At 39.6% G+C, this 16,603-nt stretch overlaps 1 protein-coding gene across 4 annotated transcripts in view; it reads right to left on the bottom strand.

Annotated features, from left to right (window-relative positions):
* LOC100693461 (rho GTPase-activating protein 27) overlaps nucleotides 1-16,603 on the bottom strand; it is a 31,465-nt gene that overhangs the window by 5,666 nt on the left and 9,196 nt on the right. For 2 of the 4 annotated variants that reach the window (XM_025909840.1, XM_025909842.1), the window contains 9 exons: nucleotides 9,722-10,201; nucleotides 7,151-7,393; nucleotides 5,914-5,994; nucleotides 4,699-4,821; nucleotides 3,036-3,125; nucleotides 2,848-2,910; nucleotides 1,272-1,339; nucleotides 1,098-1,182; nucleotides 563-664 (listed from right to left, as the gene is read on the bottom strand). In XM_025909840.1, coding sequence (XP_025765625.1) covers nucleotides 563-664; nucleotides 1,098-1,182; nucleotides 1,272-1,339; nucleotides 2,848-2,910; nucleotides 3,036-3,125; nucleotides 4,699-4,821; nucleotides 5,914-5,994; nucleotides 7,151-7,393; nucleotides 9,722-10,201 — 1,335 coding nt within the window. Of the gene's footprint in view, nucleotides 1-562; nucleotides 665-1,097; nucleotides 1,183-1,271; nucleotides 1,340-2,847; nucleotides 2,911-3,035; nucleotides 3,126-4,698; nucleotides 4,822-5,913; nucleotides 5,995-7,150; nucleotides 7,394-9,721; nucleotides 10,202-13,746; nucleotides 14,032-16,603 lie in introns of those variants that run through there. The other 2 variants (XM_025909841.1, XM_005458158.4) reach the window with 2 other exon arrangements.

Below are 16,603 nucleotides of genomic sequence, written 5' to 3'. Positions count from 1 at the left end.
GAAATCAACCTCAGTATGCTATTGATGGTTATTTTGTTTCATAGACAAGAAAGAAGGCTTCCCATGGGACCTATAATCGAGGATGCACAACTTTAACAAGTGTTTGTTTTTATCTTTGATGCTGTGTCGCACACAGCTGGAATAGAGGACGTCTCTATGCATAAGCAGATGTTTATATTCTTTTTTTAGTATTTCAAATGAACAACAGGGATCAGAGCTTTTCCTCTTCACTGTTTGCAACTGTGATAAAAAAATGCACATCTTGTGACCGTGTGTGTTATGAATTAAATCAAAATTAGACCTAAATATAAAGCTTGTCTTTAACACTGTTATACTTCAATGGCATCTGAGATCAAAAACTAGCACAGCAGGCTATAACAAAAAAAAGTAGAAGAAGAAGCCATGCAGTTTTATGTCTTTGAAATGAGGCTCTGATGCTAGGTCACCTCATTTTATTAAATATCTGCATCTCTGGTGAGAGAGATTACGACACAAGGAGAGTATTTGAAGAAAGGAATCGAGGATGTACAAACTTAGAAATGAGCACTGTCAACAAACACACCTCTAAAACATTCTTTTTGCTAGATTTGTCCTTTGTGGCCCAGCCAATTGTTGCTCCGCGCAGTTCCACCGCAACCTCTGGGACAATGTGATTGGTTTTGTTCTGCAAGGAGAAAAACAAAATCCAGGTGTTTACAAAACCGACGGCACGGCATTCCAAGAATCAAGATGCCTTTAATAAAAGCTGTGGCTGTCCTTGGCAGCTCGTGACTCGAGGGCCTTAACGCATTCTCATAAAGGTGACACCTCAGCTGGCAACACGCTGCAGTTTAGGTTTTCCTTTCCCTCTTTTAGGTAAGAAATGTGATAGTATCGTGCAGATGATAAGAACAGATAGTTTATATTTAAAACGCAAGAAGAGAAAAGTGAAAACTTATTTCATGAAGAGTTGTGACTACATTTAGACACAACGCTGCCAGAAATGAGCAAGAATGCTATGTCAGAGCTTCTATTATTAACACAGGATGAACACATTCTGCACCTTTACAAGCAAAAATATGAGCGCTTCCGTTGTTAATAAAAAGCGTATACTATACCGCGGCCCCTGATGCAGATTTTGGGTCCTTATGGAACGTCAGCACCCCTCCATGGAGAACAGTCCACGTTGGGGCCCAGTTTTTTCTGGAATGCGAGAAGATTCATAAGTAACACAGAAACTCGAGAAATGTGAGTAAGATACTTGCAAAATACACCTCAAAGCAACCTCTTACCTTACTTTCCTTCCATTCTCAGACACTTTTGTTTTATTAAGAATTCCAGCTTTCTCCAAGTTCTGCACCTAAGAATATAAACGATAAACATATTTAAATTGTTTGCAGATCATGTTTAGTTATCAGGCTTATGAGTAAAATTTACTTGTGGGATGAAATGAAGGACAGCAGGTTCTGGTGACAATGTTGAACACAAATGTCTTCAGCAGCATCATGCATACAGATTACATTAAACAGCACTGACTTCTCTATTACAACACATTGCATAAAGAATTGTTATAATTATTAATTTCTTTTATGTTTCACATCCAACGGTGCTGATTTCAGAATCAGGAGCTATGAAAACAAAACTCTCTCTCTGATTGGACCGGACTTTGACTGGATCATTGCAGCAGTTTGCTTCTTTTCTTTTTCAGCCATTCTGTTGTAGGTTTGCTGTTGTGCATGGAATTGCTGTCTTGTAGCATGACCCAGCTTTACCTGTCAGACAGATCTGTCCTCAGATTGGGCTCTAGAATTTTTTGCTATGCAGGGGTCTACTCAATGACTGCAAAGTGCTCAGATCCTGTGGCTGCTAAACAAAACCAGATCATCACTCCTCCACCACCAGGGTTGACAACTTGTAGGAGGTGTTTGTGTTGATATGCCATGTTTGTTTTTCACCAAATGTGGTGTTGTGCATTATGGACAGAAACCTCCACTCTGGTCTGGTGTTTTGTTCAGATGCAGCTTTGTAAACCTAACAAAAGAGGCACAGTTACACAGTGCCAAATGCAGCTCTTTTGCCCATCACGAGTGACTCCCTGTGGCTTTGACAAAACCCCGCCCCCAAAAAACAGACAAATATGAAATTGATCAACAACTTGGTAACAAAGCTGCTTTCAGCTGCTCCCTCAAAATTGGTCACCACAGCAGGTAGCTCTGCATTCCTAAAACAAACCCCAAGGGATCTGCATCCCCTCCCCAGACTGAAACAGGAAGTTTTCACATGTTAGACAACTGTGTGAACCACAACACTAAAGAGACGCTAACACCACAAGACTTCTAAAACAGAGAGCTACTATATATTTTTTTTAAGTAAATGTCAACCCAGTGTGTGCAAAGTTGATTTCCGGGGGACTACTTTTAGAGGATACACATTGATCAAACAGTGGCAGGGTTGTGTAAATTTTCAACATTCTTATAAAATTAAGTACAGCTGTCAGAATGAGAGCTCAACAGATAAAAATTCTAAGAAGAATCAATTTTGGTTTAAAGTAAGAAAAAAGAAGAACGTCACATAACTTGTCCTTTGATCTACAAGAGTGACTTTCAGGCAGTTTCTAGACAACAGATCTGTCTTCAGCCAGATGCACATTTAGGCAAAAACATACAGTAAAGGGTTTGCAGGTTTCCAGCAAGGGTTAGCAATGGGGTGATTTCAATGAGTACAGTATTTAATGCATGGAATGAAACTGGTTGAGTGCAACAAATGCTCCGTTAATTATCTAATAATGACACATTTTGCCCATCATAGATAGATAGATGCACCTATCTATAGATCAAGGGCAGGTGAGCTTTCTAACTAACCACCCACATTATAGCGCAGCCACTTTGAGGTCAGATAATAAGGATTTCTCCAGGGCCGAAACCCAAAAGCCTTAAGAGAGAGACACAGAACTCCTTTCAGGTAAAGGTGAAGATCAGAGGAATTTTGTTGCTGCTGAGAATTCATCAAAAGCAGTCAGTCAGTACAATCCTTGGCAGGACACAAGCTCCACTCACATTTTGCTGCGTATCAGGAGAGTTTCCTGTACTGGAGCTGTCACTGGAGCTGTAGTCTGACGTGTTCCTCCTGTGAGTCGGGCCGAATCTCTGAACGACAGTGAGGAGATTTGTCATTCAAAAAACCCCACAAAGCTTACCCAAGCATGTAAATTTAAATATTGAATAAGCAGAAATCAAAATCAGCAGATAAGATTTACATTTCTTTAAATAATTAACATCTTATATCTTCAGGAGGAGCTAAAGAAACTCTTACATGCTGAAATATGTGCTTATTTGTTGCACTATATCTGCAAATGTAGCATGTACTGGAAAAAACAACAATGTGTTGATAACACTTTGAAAATAGCTTTGCTACATTACACTACCAAGTGAGACTTGTTTAGAAGTGTAGCAAAGGGTGAATGATTAAACACCAGTTTCGCATTTCACCAAAATAGGATATCTAGGAAAACTCATCCCTCTACATCTGAAATTGGCTGAAAAGTGAAAAGACTCAGTTCCTCCTCAGTTACACTGCAAACCACTCTGACAACCAGCAGTTTCATACTCAGACTCTTCTTTCTATGGAAATACGAAATACTACACCACCGTGACACAATGGTTACTGTATGTGTGATAAAATACGTTTTGACTGACTCCTAATCTAAAAAAATACATAATTCACATGTAGCTATATAGTAATGGCTTAAATGTGCATATAGGTTGTAGAGAAGACGCCTTTTTGCCTGGTGTGGCAAAAAAAATTTTTTCATGGTGTGGCTTACAAGATTTAGATGTCTGAGGCTGTGGGTGGACATCCTGCATGTGTAAATCGGTGTTTCCTATTTATCTCCATGCTTTGCATGCATATGTGCACTGCAGCCCTGAATGTTTTTAGACTTTATTTGCCACAAGGACTCAAATTCTCTGGATTCAAACAGTATTTAACTGTTAATCCCTGACTATGGGGGTCAGATTGCAGATATAAAATGCAGTTTCTTGGCTTCTTAACTCTGTCACATTTTCTCAGTGTTCAATACTGAGGACTATCCTTGTCAATATGGCATTAAATGGTGAGAAGAACAACAATCACCTAACAATATGCACTTAATTTTTTCATACACAATTGCATTACTCCACTTATTAATTATAATTCTGGTCTTTTTATGTTTGTCTTTGTCATCACTCAGCTTCTTCACACTAACAACAAAAAAAGAAACTTTATATCAAAAAGATGACAGAGTTGATCCGGAGCCTGTTTTTCTTGGTTTGAGTAAACTCCTTGGTTCCAGTGAAGAGAAATCCAGGCAACTGTGTTGTGCCCTTGAGCAACACGGTTGCTTTGAACCCCCGACTGCTAGAGGTGACTTGTTTAGCACAAGCCCTTTATTGTATAGCAGAAGTCGCAGGTGTTTGTGCAAATATCACCTTTTGCTCTCCCTCATCCTCCCTCTGCGTCTCTGTTTCTGTAAATAAGCGTGGTGTGGAGCTGATTTGCCTTGCTAAATAAGGGTTAAAAAGCCTAGTAGTGTTGATTGTTAAACAGGTACTTACCCTTACTACTTTTGCCTGACTAAAGCTTTCTGTTTAACCCAGGTGACACACCCTGGATACGTGATACAGCTTGTGCTTAAACGAGCATGTGCTGTTAGTGGGTGTATATGCATGTGCGTGTTTGTACCCCATCTTCCTGGGCAGAGCCGAACTGAGCAGGTCCCATGGTGTGTCTCCAGTTTTTGATGACAGACACGCCATCCGCCTCAATGCCATTCTCCACCCTCAAATGGCTATAAGCTACAGGGGCCTAGAGGGACAAAACAGTTTAGTTTAATTGATTAAATGGAAGAAAATGAGTGAAACGACACAGCTTTAAGGATCAGTGTTGCTTTAATTTAGACAAATGTAAATTTGATGCTACCTATCTGCCAAAAGATATGAAATATGGTGTTTTATTTAAAAAAAAATTAATTATAGAATTCATATTCATATTCAAAATTGAATCCTTATTTCTAAGAGCCTGCACTGTGTGGGATCTGAGTATGAGACAGCTCAAACCCTCAGGTAAACTATAACAACTACCTGTCTCGTTATACTCTGAGTCTCCCTAAAACCTTTATACTCCAAGCTAATGGAATGAGCTCCCAGTTTATAACTCTAGCTGTGCTTTAACATTACCAGTATTTTTAAAAAAAGGTAACATCATTCCTGTTCAGTTAAACTTTTTAGCAGCATAAAATTAGCATTTTATTAAATGTATGCTACTTTTATAGACTTGATTTCTAGGATTTTATCATTTTCACTAGTCTATTGATCATCTTATTATTTCAGTTGAAAATCTGCTTCTTAATATTGATTTGAGTAATTAGTCTTCTCTTCTTGCCTACTGTCTCAGTGTTGCATTATCTATATCGTTTTGCAGGTGCAACTTTTGTGGTAGATTATGCATTGTGCAGAGCATTATGCTTCTACTTTGTAAGAAGTATGCTATGAATATACATATAAAGTTACGCTTGTTTCCTGTTTATTCAATCTACTATGCAATGAGTAGAGGGGTACAGCAGTGGCAGTGGCTGTGGTTTAGGAAGTAGAGTAGGTCATCTACTAATCGGAATACCGAAACCCGAGTTGCTTATCGAAGTGTGACTGTTTGATAGAAAGCACCTGGAATAAGAAAAAAGTGGCTGTATGAATGTGTGTGTGAGGGGCGAACGAGACATGTTGTATTGAGCACTTTGAGTGCTCAAGTAGAGTAGAAAAGCGCTGTATTCAAACTAGTCCATTTAATATTAAGTAGAAACTGATTTTCAGAATTTATATCCAAACTGTAAAAAAATCAGTGATAATCTTGCATGAAAAACACTGACGACTACTTTGTTAAGTGGTGTGAGATCTTTACCTCGGGCAGGTTCCACAGAGACTTGGAGCCATCTCTTAGATAGTAGTAGGTCTGCCCCTGCTCATCCAAAGACTTGATCCACTGTTACACAAAATGCACTTGTTTTAGTTAAACATGTGTCAGTGTTACAGAAAAAGAAACTGAAAGCATGTTAGTTACTGAAAATAGTTAAAAAAAAAATGTCTTGCTCAGGTAGTTTCACTTCCTTAGGACTAAAACAATGCTCAGACATGATCTGCTGCATGCTGCTGCAGAAAATGGTACTGAAAATGGTATCCACACTAATCTCAGTCCAGACGAGGACTTTGTCGCATATTTGGATGTAATGTAATTACAAACTAAGACGCTTGCAAATGCACATCACATGACCAGTCATGCATGGGCTGGGCGCGCATGGTGCAGCATAAACAGGAAGCAGAGAACTGGTTTCTTCTTGAAAATACTACAGAGGAAGAATGGCAGTAGACAAACAGTACAACCAGATTTTTTCCACTTTGGCTGCCAAAAGGTGAAACTGTTACTGAAAGAACTAAGTGGTAATTTGAGGATAGAATGTAGTTTTACAAAGCAAACCAGGACTGTAACTATGATTTATTACTTGAGGAAATCTTGGTAACAGGAGAGGAGAACTCAAACAGCCCAGATATGATGTTTATCTTATTTTTTTTTATGACTAACAAGACCCAAGCACCACCCGAGCACCACTCAAGCACCACTTCAAAAACTTTCTGTTTGAGTCCACGAAGAATAAAACAATACTCCATATTTGAACTAACACTAGGGTTTCCATAAGACTTTGCTTTAAAGGTCTTAAAAGTGGCGTGAATGCTTGGCATTAACTCACTAAAATGTCACGTTTTTTGGCGAAAACATATTACAGTGGATGGAGCCTGAAATCCTGTCCAGGATTCAAACTGGGTGGACCACACATGACAGATGTTGTAACTTTCCAAAACAGATTCATGGTCTGTTCACACAGTAACAGGACAGAGGTGTGTGATGGGGAAAATATGCAGTGTTTGTCATTTTCTCTCAACTCTATTCTTAGCCACACTAGCTGCGCGCCTCCCTGGATAATTGCACAACTGGAATGACGTCAAAACAATCACAGATAACACTGATATACTGGGTTTACAAACAATCATCATGGTAACTATGCTGGAATGTGTTTGAAGCCGTTTCATCACATATTCAAACAGTTTGTAGGATAATTAAACTGAATCCTGATTGGGCAGACCTGATCTGGTGAGTTTTCACTGGTGAACACCCACGTCCCATCTTGTTCCACAGTGAGGTTCCAACCAGCCGGGGTGTTGCGGTCCAGGTTGGCCCTGGGGATTACGGTCCGGGTCACATGGCTGAAGCTGTAGTCTTTTGGGATTGGGGCTGGAGGTCCTGTGGCATGGGTGTCCTCATAGCCCTCTGGTGGATCTGCAGGCGGGTAATCCTCCGAGGGGTAGTCCTCCTCAGGTAAAGGAGGCTGGGGATGAAAACACAGTACATTAACTTACACATAAATCCCACTCAGGGTTCAACACATGAGCTGTGACCCAAATGGGAGTATTTTCCAAAAATACACACTTTTTGTTTTATTTTACGGGGTAAATACTAAACTACAGCTAGGAACTGGTTTGATTTAGCAAAACAATGCACAAACACTTAAAATATGGGAAAGAGTCAAGGTGGTTCTACATGAAAGTCACAAAATCCATCTTCTGACAGTTTTTAAGGCTTTTTTGCAAAAGTAAAAAAGACAAATGAAAGGCCTGAAGCTTAAAAGATATTGTGACCTTTGGATGGAAATAGTTCCCTCTTTCCAAACTTTATTGTAAGCATAACATTAAAAAAAACAAAAGATAAGTGAGAATTTATGGCAAGGATAAAATAATTATCATCACTTTATATCGTCTTTACGCATTAAAAAGCATCAATTAATCAGCAACACAAAACTCTTATGAGCTGTCGGGATTGTATATTTATCCATGCCTCGATGTAAAAACAATGAATTCATTAATTCACCAACTATGTTTTTATAATCATGCTTGTATATTTCTCACAGTCAAGCCTGCTGTTATTGTGGCGGGCTAAAAAAACAGAGCAGAAAATGAATGTGTATTCAGATAAATTCCTAATGTCGTAATCATGAGTCAACTCCTTTATCACTGCATAAAGTTCCTTCAGATAAATTGGTGACCCGGCCTTTTTTTTTCTTTGCTGCTCATATATAACAAATGAATAATGGAGAAAAAACATGTGCAGAACATCACATTTTGTTTAAAGAGACTTTCACTTTCTGACATGTGTAAACTCATATTCAACGTAGCCAAGGTTACAAGTAATGAGATTTTGTTAGATATAAATAGTATCTTGCCAAAAGCTCAGGTTTCAGACTGTTGTGCAGGGCTGTTTCCAACTGCTTTTTCTCCTATTGGCTCTGTATGATGTCATAGAGAGTAGTAGGCCCCCAGAACCTCTCTGTTTCCACGATGGAGGAAAGCTCGCTTAAAGGGACCTAAAATGTCTTGTTCCACACAATGTAGGAACCCGAGACCGCATTAAAGCCTAGTATAAAATAATTAAGGCTTATTTTCAACTTTGGATTATGCAAAGTTACTCTAATAAGTCCAAAATTTCTAATGAGGAATATAACATCCACCACGCACAACCCCCAACAAACACAAACATATCCAGCACAGAGAAAGAAAGAAGCGCCTTTACTCCCTGGAAGAACTTGTGCTTATTTCATCACGATTACAACATATGAGATTCACCAGAATACACATTCACGGCTATTACTGCTCAGTTTTTAGTCTTTTTTACTTAGAACTGCAGGCCTCCCTGTAAACACTGATAACTCAAGATGGAAGACCAGTAATACCAACATTCACGAAGAAGTATTAATTCATGTACGCTGCTTACGGTTCCTGAGATTTTGATGCTTAGCTCTGTGATATACCATCATGGTCAGTTGCCATCTAAGTCTAATGATTTAATCCCCCCCTTGGTGAATCTTGACCTCCTGTTTTATTAGCGCTGCTGTTTCACAGCAAGAGAATCCCAAGTTTTAAACCACAATATCCAGTTTTGTTTTCCATAGGCTCTGGTTTCTCTCACTATTAAAAAACATGCTATGTTAATACTGCCATTCTTGGCCTAGGATGCTCCCAAGGGTTTCACTTCCTGTCTAATAAAGAATAATAATAGTAAAAGTATTAACGCCTCCTCTGCCCTTTCCTGTTTTGAAATGTTGCTACATCCCACGGAATCATCTTGGTTGAATAATTTCTTACTGTGACCCCGAAAGAGAGCTTGATGACTTCCCTATGACTTTCATAAATGAGTCAGAATAGTTTCATGACCTCGATGTATTATTCTTTCTTGGCCTATTAGTGCTTTTTCTCCAGCTCAGAAAAGTCATTCAAGGGGAAAAATGGGGTCACTCCCTGCTTGCGCTGTGAACAAAACTTTTCATGATATAAATCTGAGTGGTAATTTGAAGTGAAGCGTTTCCCAAATTTGCCCAGTTTCCCAGAAGAAACAAAACATCACCAATAATTTTTAGCTAATTTAAAATGAGGACAGATGCCTGTCTTAATTTAAAGTTAAGAGACAATACTGCTTAATGTCCACTGTTGTGGATATTAAGTGCCAGGGCTGTGAGATTCCCTGATGAAAATGAGTCCTACTAGCTATGTAGGTGCATGAGATTTAATTCCATTAAAAGCAGACTGTATTTACAGCTTTCCCTTGGGTGAAGCTAAAACAGGAGACAGAGAGCAGCTAAGTAGAGCAGCTATGCTGTCCTTACCCGCTCATCCTCATGAAACCTGTGCACACTCATAGGCTCCATCAGAGGCGGGTAGGGGCTCTGAGGCTGCTCAGGGGGCTCCCAAGATGTTTCCCCAGACATTGGGTTATAGAAGTATGGGCGACCACTGGTCTCATCCACTAACTGCTCCCAGTCTGAATTCCACGCCGGTGGGGAGGCGGTGGATTGAGGAGATTGAGGAGGTGAGGGGGAATAAGGCTCCTCTGCAGGGAGTGATTCGGGGTCTGTGGAGGGGTCTACAAAAGGGCTCTCCCAGGTTGTGCGCCCCGTGTTGGGGTTGTAGTAATACTCCTGTCCACTTTCGTCGTCAACGTGCACCTCCCATCCCTCTGGGTTAAGGTAGGAAGGAGAGTAGGACGAAGGAGCCGACGGAGGAGCCGACGGAGGAGACTCTGAGATGCTTTTCCGGAGCTCTGCTACATTGACGTACACTGCTGACCGCAGATTTTCATCCTGCACCTGTGGAAAAACAAAGAAGGGACTCGTTTATATATGCTTCTACATTACAAAACACAAGTTTAAAGCAAACAAAGTAGATTCTTCTGTGGAGTTCATTTTTGAAGGTGTCAAACTCTGATCTTGTCACTTTAGTGTTCCTGTAAACACACAAAAAAGTAGCACAAGCAGTGTCAGCAGTGTCAAGTACTTGTCTTCAGTCCACTGCTCTTACTATTGCTCTTTATAAGTCAGCCTTCCGCATCTTACAGAGCACAGGAAGTAGCCTAAAGCTGAAAAAAACCCCACAGACACGCTCTTCCCTCAGTAATAATCAAAACCTATATTTGCCCACAAAAACACCTCCACATGAGTTTAAGCCTCTATAAGAAGAGCCCTGTTTGTGTTTAGCACTTGCTGCCAAAGTTCATCATATGCTTATCTGTGGTGGGTTTTGTGAAGTTTTTGTTGAATATTGTATTAAAAAACCAAAAAAAATAAATAAATAGCAACCACACAAATAACACCAAACCACAGGCCAACCATAGATGTCTGACAACTCGGCTAAGAGTTACTATTGTGCATCAGCTTTGGTCCTCTTGTTCCACTGCAAACCAGTTAACTACCTATTTCATTTCATTTTCTCTGTTCATTTTCTCTCTCAATGGGTTGTTCGGTCCTCAGTGTCACATTGCTTTCATGAACAGAGTTCCACATGAGTCCACTTGCTGCATGGCAGGAACACAACATGCAAAACAATCCTGATCATCACAACTAATTTGTTTAAAGAACACCAGCGAGAGTGAGTGCGATGAAAGGCCGCCACTGTCCTCAACCTTTCCTTAGTTACAAGTGGGCACCTGAAACAACTCCCGCCAAAAAAAAAAAGCTTTGCTTTAAGTTGCTGTGCTCTCACCTGTGCTCCACTATTCCTCTCTGTAAGACTCCTGAACATGGTGGCACAGATAAAAAGATAGGCTCCTTTCTGCTACAGACTTTCCCCTTAACTACCTCTTGTTACACAGGTAGTCTCATTTTCTATATTTATCAAGACTTGAGACCTGCGCATGTCAGTGCTGTATCTGGTCATCACTGCAGTTAACAGAGTGTAAAAAAGGAGAAAAGTGTAACAGGAAGCAGTAACTCAGTACATGTTACAATCACAATAATAGCGCAATACCTGCAGAAAATCTGATGAAATAATAGCAGAAATGCGCTCCGTCAAATTCATCGAAAGCTTTGTTTCTTTTATTGGCATATTAAATACAAAATACAACTACTTGGAGGTGGGGAGACAGTCTATTCGTAACTGTACAATGTAGTGTATGTATGCTATTGACATAATATCAGTATGTTAATATTTAATAACAGTCATGGGCATCGTCTGGTTATCCGAGCTGCCCTCATTTCGACTATGATCAGCTTTAAGGTACTATTCCTTAACTTCTTTACACCCGAAAGGCAAACATGACACTTTTCACTGCACGGTATACATGCACAATACACTGGACGACAGTATTTAGTCCATTTTTATCTACATAAAAACGGTCAAAGGACAAAATGCAACACAGTGATCAGGACACTGACAAAGTTCCAAGAATGATCAAACCTGCATGTTTCTATTGCAAACCTTATTTATAATTTTAGCGTTGGAACCTGCATGGATTCTTGTTTCAAGCCTGACTTGTACAGTTTTTCCTTCCTCAGAAATGAGGAAGTCACTACACATGTATGTACAGTCAGTCTGCATCCATTAGATACAATGACAGCCACCAACGTAATCTGTGTCTGCATGAGTTCTTTTGCTTGGGAATGCAGGATTTTTAGTTGTCACTAAGTATTTAAAAACTGAGATGTGGCTGTTTTAGTACAAGTATAGGCCTCTTTTGGAAGCACCTTTGGCTTTAGTAGTCTTTGTTAGAATCCCGAAGCAGAACTTGTTGGAAACAAGCACCTTGGAAGCGAAATCATTGCAGTACATAACAGCAACATCCAGTGAAGTAGTGAATGACATGATCCTATCTGACGCTTTACATGTAGTAAAAGCCAAAATAATCATAAAAAATCCTTAAAATATTGTTAAAAGAGAAAACAAATGAAATGTGATGAAAGAGAGCAGTGGATTGACGTGCAGTGACGGTCGAGCAAGCCAGGAACTGATCAGAGACTCGCTGTGGTTGGTGTATGTGCTTTAACCACTTGGCTCTTGGGTCACCCACACAGTACCCCAACTTAGAGCAGGCAGATAAATGTAGGCGATAAAAATAAAAGAGCAATGAGAGCATTTCTCTATTGCACTATGTCTGTTTTTTTAATCTATACAGTGTCATCACTTAGCTGACTTTGCTTAGTTATTGATCTCAATATAACTATGAGGCAAGCGATGAGGACAACCAGACAGCTGACCCCAAAACAGATTGATCCCAAACAACACGACTGTACAGACAGACACAGAGGAAATGAAAGCTGCATCATTGATCTCTGAAATAGCTATGCTGGAAGGTCCCCATCCTTTGGAACAAAACACTAAAACTTAACTGCACGTGATCGAAGCAAAACTGTGCATACGCATATACAGTAATACAACAACAACATCTGAGCATAGTTATGTCAGTCACATGTGTAGGTGCAATTCTGGTGTACTTACTACCAGTGTAAATGCAGTTCACTAAAACTAAAACACTAAAGCTAGGTGGGTGGGTGAAAGCATTTTAGTAAAATGGCAGTAAAATAAAAACTAGACTTTACATAAAAAAGCCTGACTTGTATTGTTGTATTATCACCGTCTTACAAAATCTTACAATATTGCAAATCTCATAGTAACAGAACCCAAAATCATGAATGAGCTTAAATGAGCCAAGCCATTCTGGAAAGTAGGAGTAATGAAAATAAATAGTAAAAAAAAAACTTATTTCCAGCTCATGTGGACTCCATTTTCAATGACATCGGAGTTGTTAACGTTAATTTTTGCTCACAAAAACACCAATCAGGTCAAAAAAAATAAACACTATAATGCTTTTAAGCCTTTAAGTGTGTTCTGTAGGTAACATTTGAATGCAGATCTTTGACTTGTAATGCAGTTTCTCTGAACTGATGCTTTTGCTTTGGGAAAATGTTTGAATGAACCTGGCAACAATGTTAACTTTAGTTACATGACTGTGTGTCCAAAGAATGTACATGAAAAAATTAAAGACTAATTTCAGCTCTGTGAAGTTGTTGTGCAAACAAAACTGACGATTCAAACGTCAACCCATAAAGACCGCGACTATCAGTCATTTGTCAGATGAAAATTTACATCTTTGAGACTGATACCAACATCACTCTAACACACAGGAACCAAACTAACAAACAAAGTTTGGGTCCAAACTAACATTAAAAACTAACATGGCACAGTTAGTACGCCATGTACGTCACCTTACTCAGTACAGGAAACAAAACAAGTGCAGGGCCGATGTGATCATGTTAGAGAAAACAGGAAGCACATCAGTTAACAAAGTTTACAAGGATACAAAAACCAATGAATAAAACGGAATTTTTCATTATAAGCTACTTAAATAACGATCACCTACCTTAGAAGGCACCGGCAGGGCCAAGCCCCGCTTGGACCGGTGACCTGGCCAAAACCTGGACTGCATGTCCACCATCTTTATGTTGTACTATCTAGTGGAGCCATCCATCCAAAAGACACCAAAACTAACGACTTAATCGTGCGACTACATTCGGTCCGCTTGTGCTGGGATAGAGGTGAGTGCACACCAACACGCTTACATCCTCCTCACACTGCAGCTGTGACAGTTGCACCCAGACTGAAAGGAGAACTGTGAGCTGTGTGACAACAGCAGCAGGAAGGGCCTGTGTAAGGACTGGGTGAGACGTGTCTGCACGTCAGACTGTGTGTGTGTTTGTGCGCGCCTATGCATGAATTCCTGTGCACAGGATAGGGGGGTAGAGGGTAACTGTCTGCCAACAGCCCAAAGCAGAAACACACAGTGAAAACAAGACAGAGGGAACTGTAAGATAGAGGGAGCAGCAGAAACTCTGCAGGTCACTGCAACCTACTTCCTGACTGAGTACCCATAAGATAAAAAGGAAATTACAGCAATGGAAACAAATTTTTTCAAAGGAAACATGTTATATTCGCAACAGAAGAAAAGAAAGATGTTTTGAAACTGTAGAGATTTTAAAATCTCTTGGTTTTCCTATGCAGAACCAGCAGCTTCCATATAGTGTGTAAAGTGTACATTAATGCCTACACCTAAGTCACACTAGTGCCTACACTTTATTAATGGCTGAGACCTGCTAGTAGGTCACAGCTAATAATGTGGTGTGGGGGGGAAGAGCAAACATTTCCCAGAAAATGAAATGGAAACACTGCTTTTTCACAGGTTTGTCTGATGATTGTTGCTAAATTTACAGACTCCACGAGGGTGGATGCTTGAAACAGGAAGTCTAGTTTCTGTTCAATTGAATTGTTCAGTCAACACTTCCTCCTGCATGGGACAACATTAACCAGCTGGGCCTCGGAGTGTGTGGATATGTTTTAAGGAAGATTTGGAATTTGGCTTTAGCATGAATAAGCTTTGAGTGTAACTTCTCTGTTTATATTTTTTAAATTTAGATTCTTGCAGGTTACAGGGTATACGTCGGAAGACAGTGCTGCACAGAACATCCAAAATGCATTTTCATTAAAGCAGGGGTGTCAGATGCATTCGTTAGTGGGATATATGTACACCAATAAAGTTAGGTGGCAGGTGTGGCTCTTCACATGAGGTTTTTCTGAAATGTAATTGAAACTTTAAGTTAATGTGAAAGCTTTCATGTTTAAAAAACTATCAACTATTTGCGACAATTTATAAAAAAAAAAAAAGTGAAGGACAAATCTAATATATCAAGTTTACATTTTTCAGTTAACTGTCATTACAAAATAACTAAAGAAAATAACACTTTATATTCACATAACTTGTTGAGACGCAGAAATGCATTTAACTTTCGACAGATGTCTACTTCTGTACTTAGGTTTATTGAACAAAAAAAAAGCTGAATTTTTAATGACTTCGATACAGTTTTCACATTTACAAAGTCATGCAGCAGACCAGAATGAACTCGTGGGCCACATGTTTGTCTCCCCTGCATGAAATCTTTGTGATGTGCATAAAACCACCTGCATAATATTCGCTGACACCTGCGGCTTTTTAGTGAACATATGGATGATAAGGTATACAAAAGCTTGTCCTGCTTATTCTTTTGCACTACATGCTTCATAAAAGCTACTTTCAGCTGCTCCCTTATTCAAAAGAAGTTGTCATACCCGGTAGCTATCAATACTGCCACAGACACAACCCCAAAAGCATTTGTGTCTCTTCTCTGGATCAAACTGGGGATCTTTCACTAGTAAGATAAATGTGTACACCACTACACTACAGATGGACTATATGCTTAAAATGTTGCACATATTTTGTACAGCGACTGAGAGCCCAGTGTATATAATGTACGAATGACTATTTGAAATCACACGACTTGAGCATGACAAAGCTTTTACCAATTGCAAAAAGACAACATACAAACCCGACCAACCTCAGGTATTTGGATTAATTAGCTGAACTTAACCAGTTAGGATGTTTTGCTACATTTACTGCAATTCATCTATTTTAGCCAACAAGCTAGCTAACAAGCTTGCACGAGCTATGATTAGCCCATGATCAGTTCTGAACAGTTTTCCCTCCATGAACAAAAAGTCTAGCTCATCTTAACAATAACTTTACTGAAGCGTGGCCCCATGGAAATTCATATCAGCGTTTGTTTGTATCATTCATGGAATTTCTATTGTGCTGGAAGCAAATCTTTTATTGCTGTCAGTGAACAGAGGGCACATTTTCATAACAAACGCTAGCTATGAAACTGTTTGGTGCTGTAGGGAAGGAGAGAAGCTTTTGGGAAAAAAGTGCACATCCTTTGGACTTTCACTGCAAGCTAAACCCAAACTCCTCACATAAAATTGGCATACACAGTGGTAGAAATAAAGACAGTGAGAGAAGACCTAAATTCTTTTAGTTATGTTTACGCAATGGCAATATAAAAAGCTTTTACTGGATGAATAAGGCACTTTAGTGCACCTTTAAGTGGCTCAGTAAGATAGTTTGCTAGTCAAATCCATCTAATCACAGAAATAATGATAGTGTTGTGTCAGATTTTGAGATACGTTTGTCTAAGATGCCAAGTAATGTAATGTTTTTGAGCATTATTCAAGGAGAAAACCCTTCAGTGCAGAGCAGACAACTCTCTGCCCTCAGCTATGCATGAAGCAGCAATCTGCTTGATTACTTAACCACATTAGCACTCATCCAATCAAACAATGGAGAACCAAATTGGGGCCCAAATCACGCCACAAAGCACACAGTTGAGCTATTGAATCGGTCTGGCTCCACT

This window comes from Oreochromis niloticus, linkage group LG8, assembly GCF_001858045.2.
Source record: "Oreochromis niloticus isolate F11D_XX linkage group LG8, O_niloticus_UMD_NMBU, whole genome shotgun sequence".
NCBI lineage: Eukaryota > Metazoa > Chordata > Actinopteri > Cichliformes > Cichlidae > Oreochromis > Oreochromis niloticus.
Note: the sequence above shows the minus strand (reverse complement) of the source record. Positions and strands in the feature narration are given on the sequence as shown.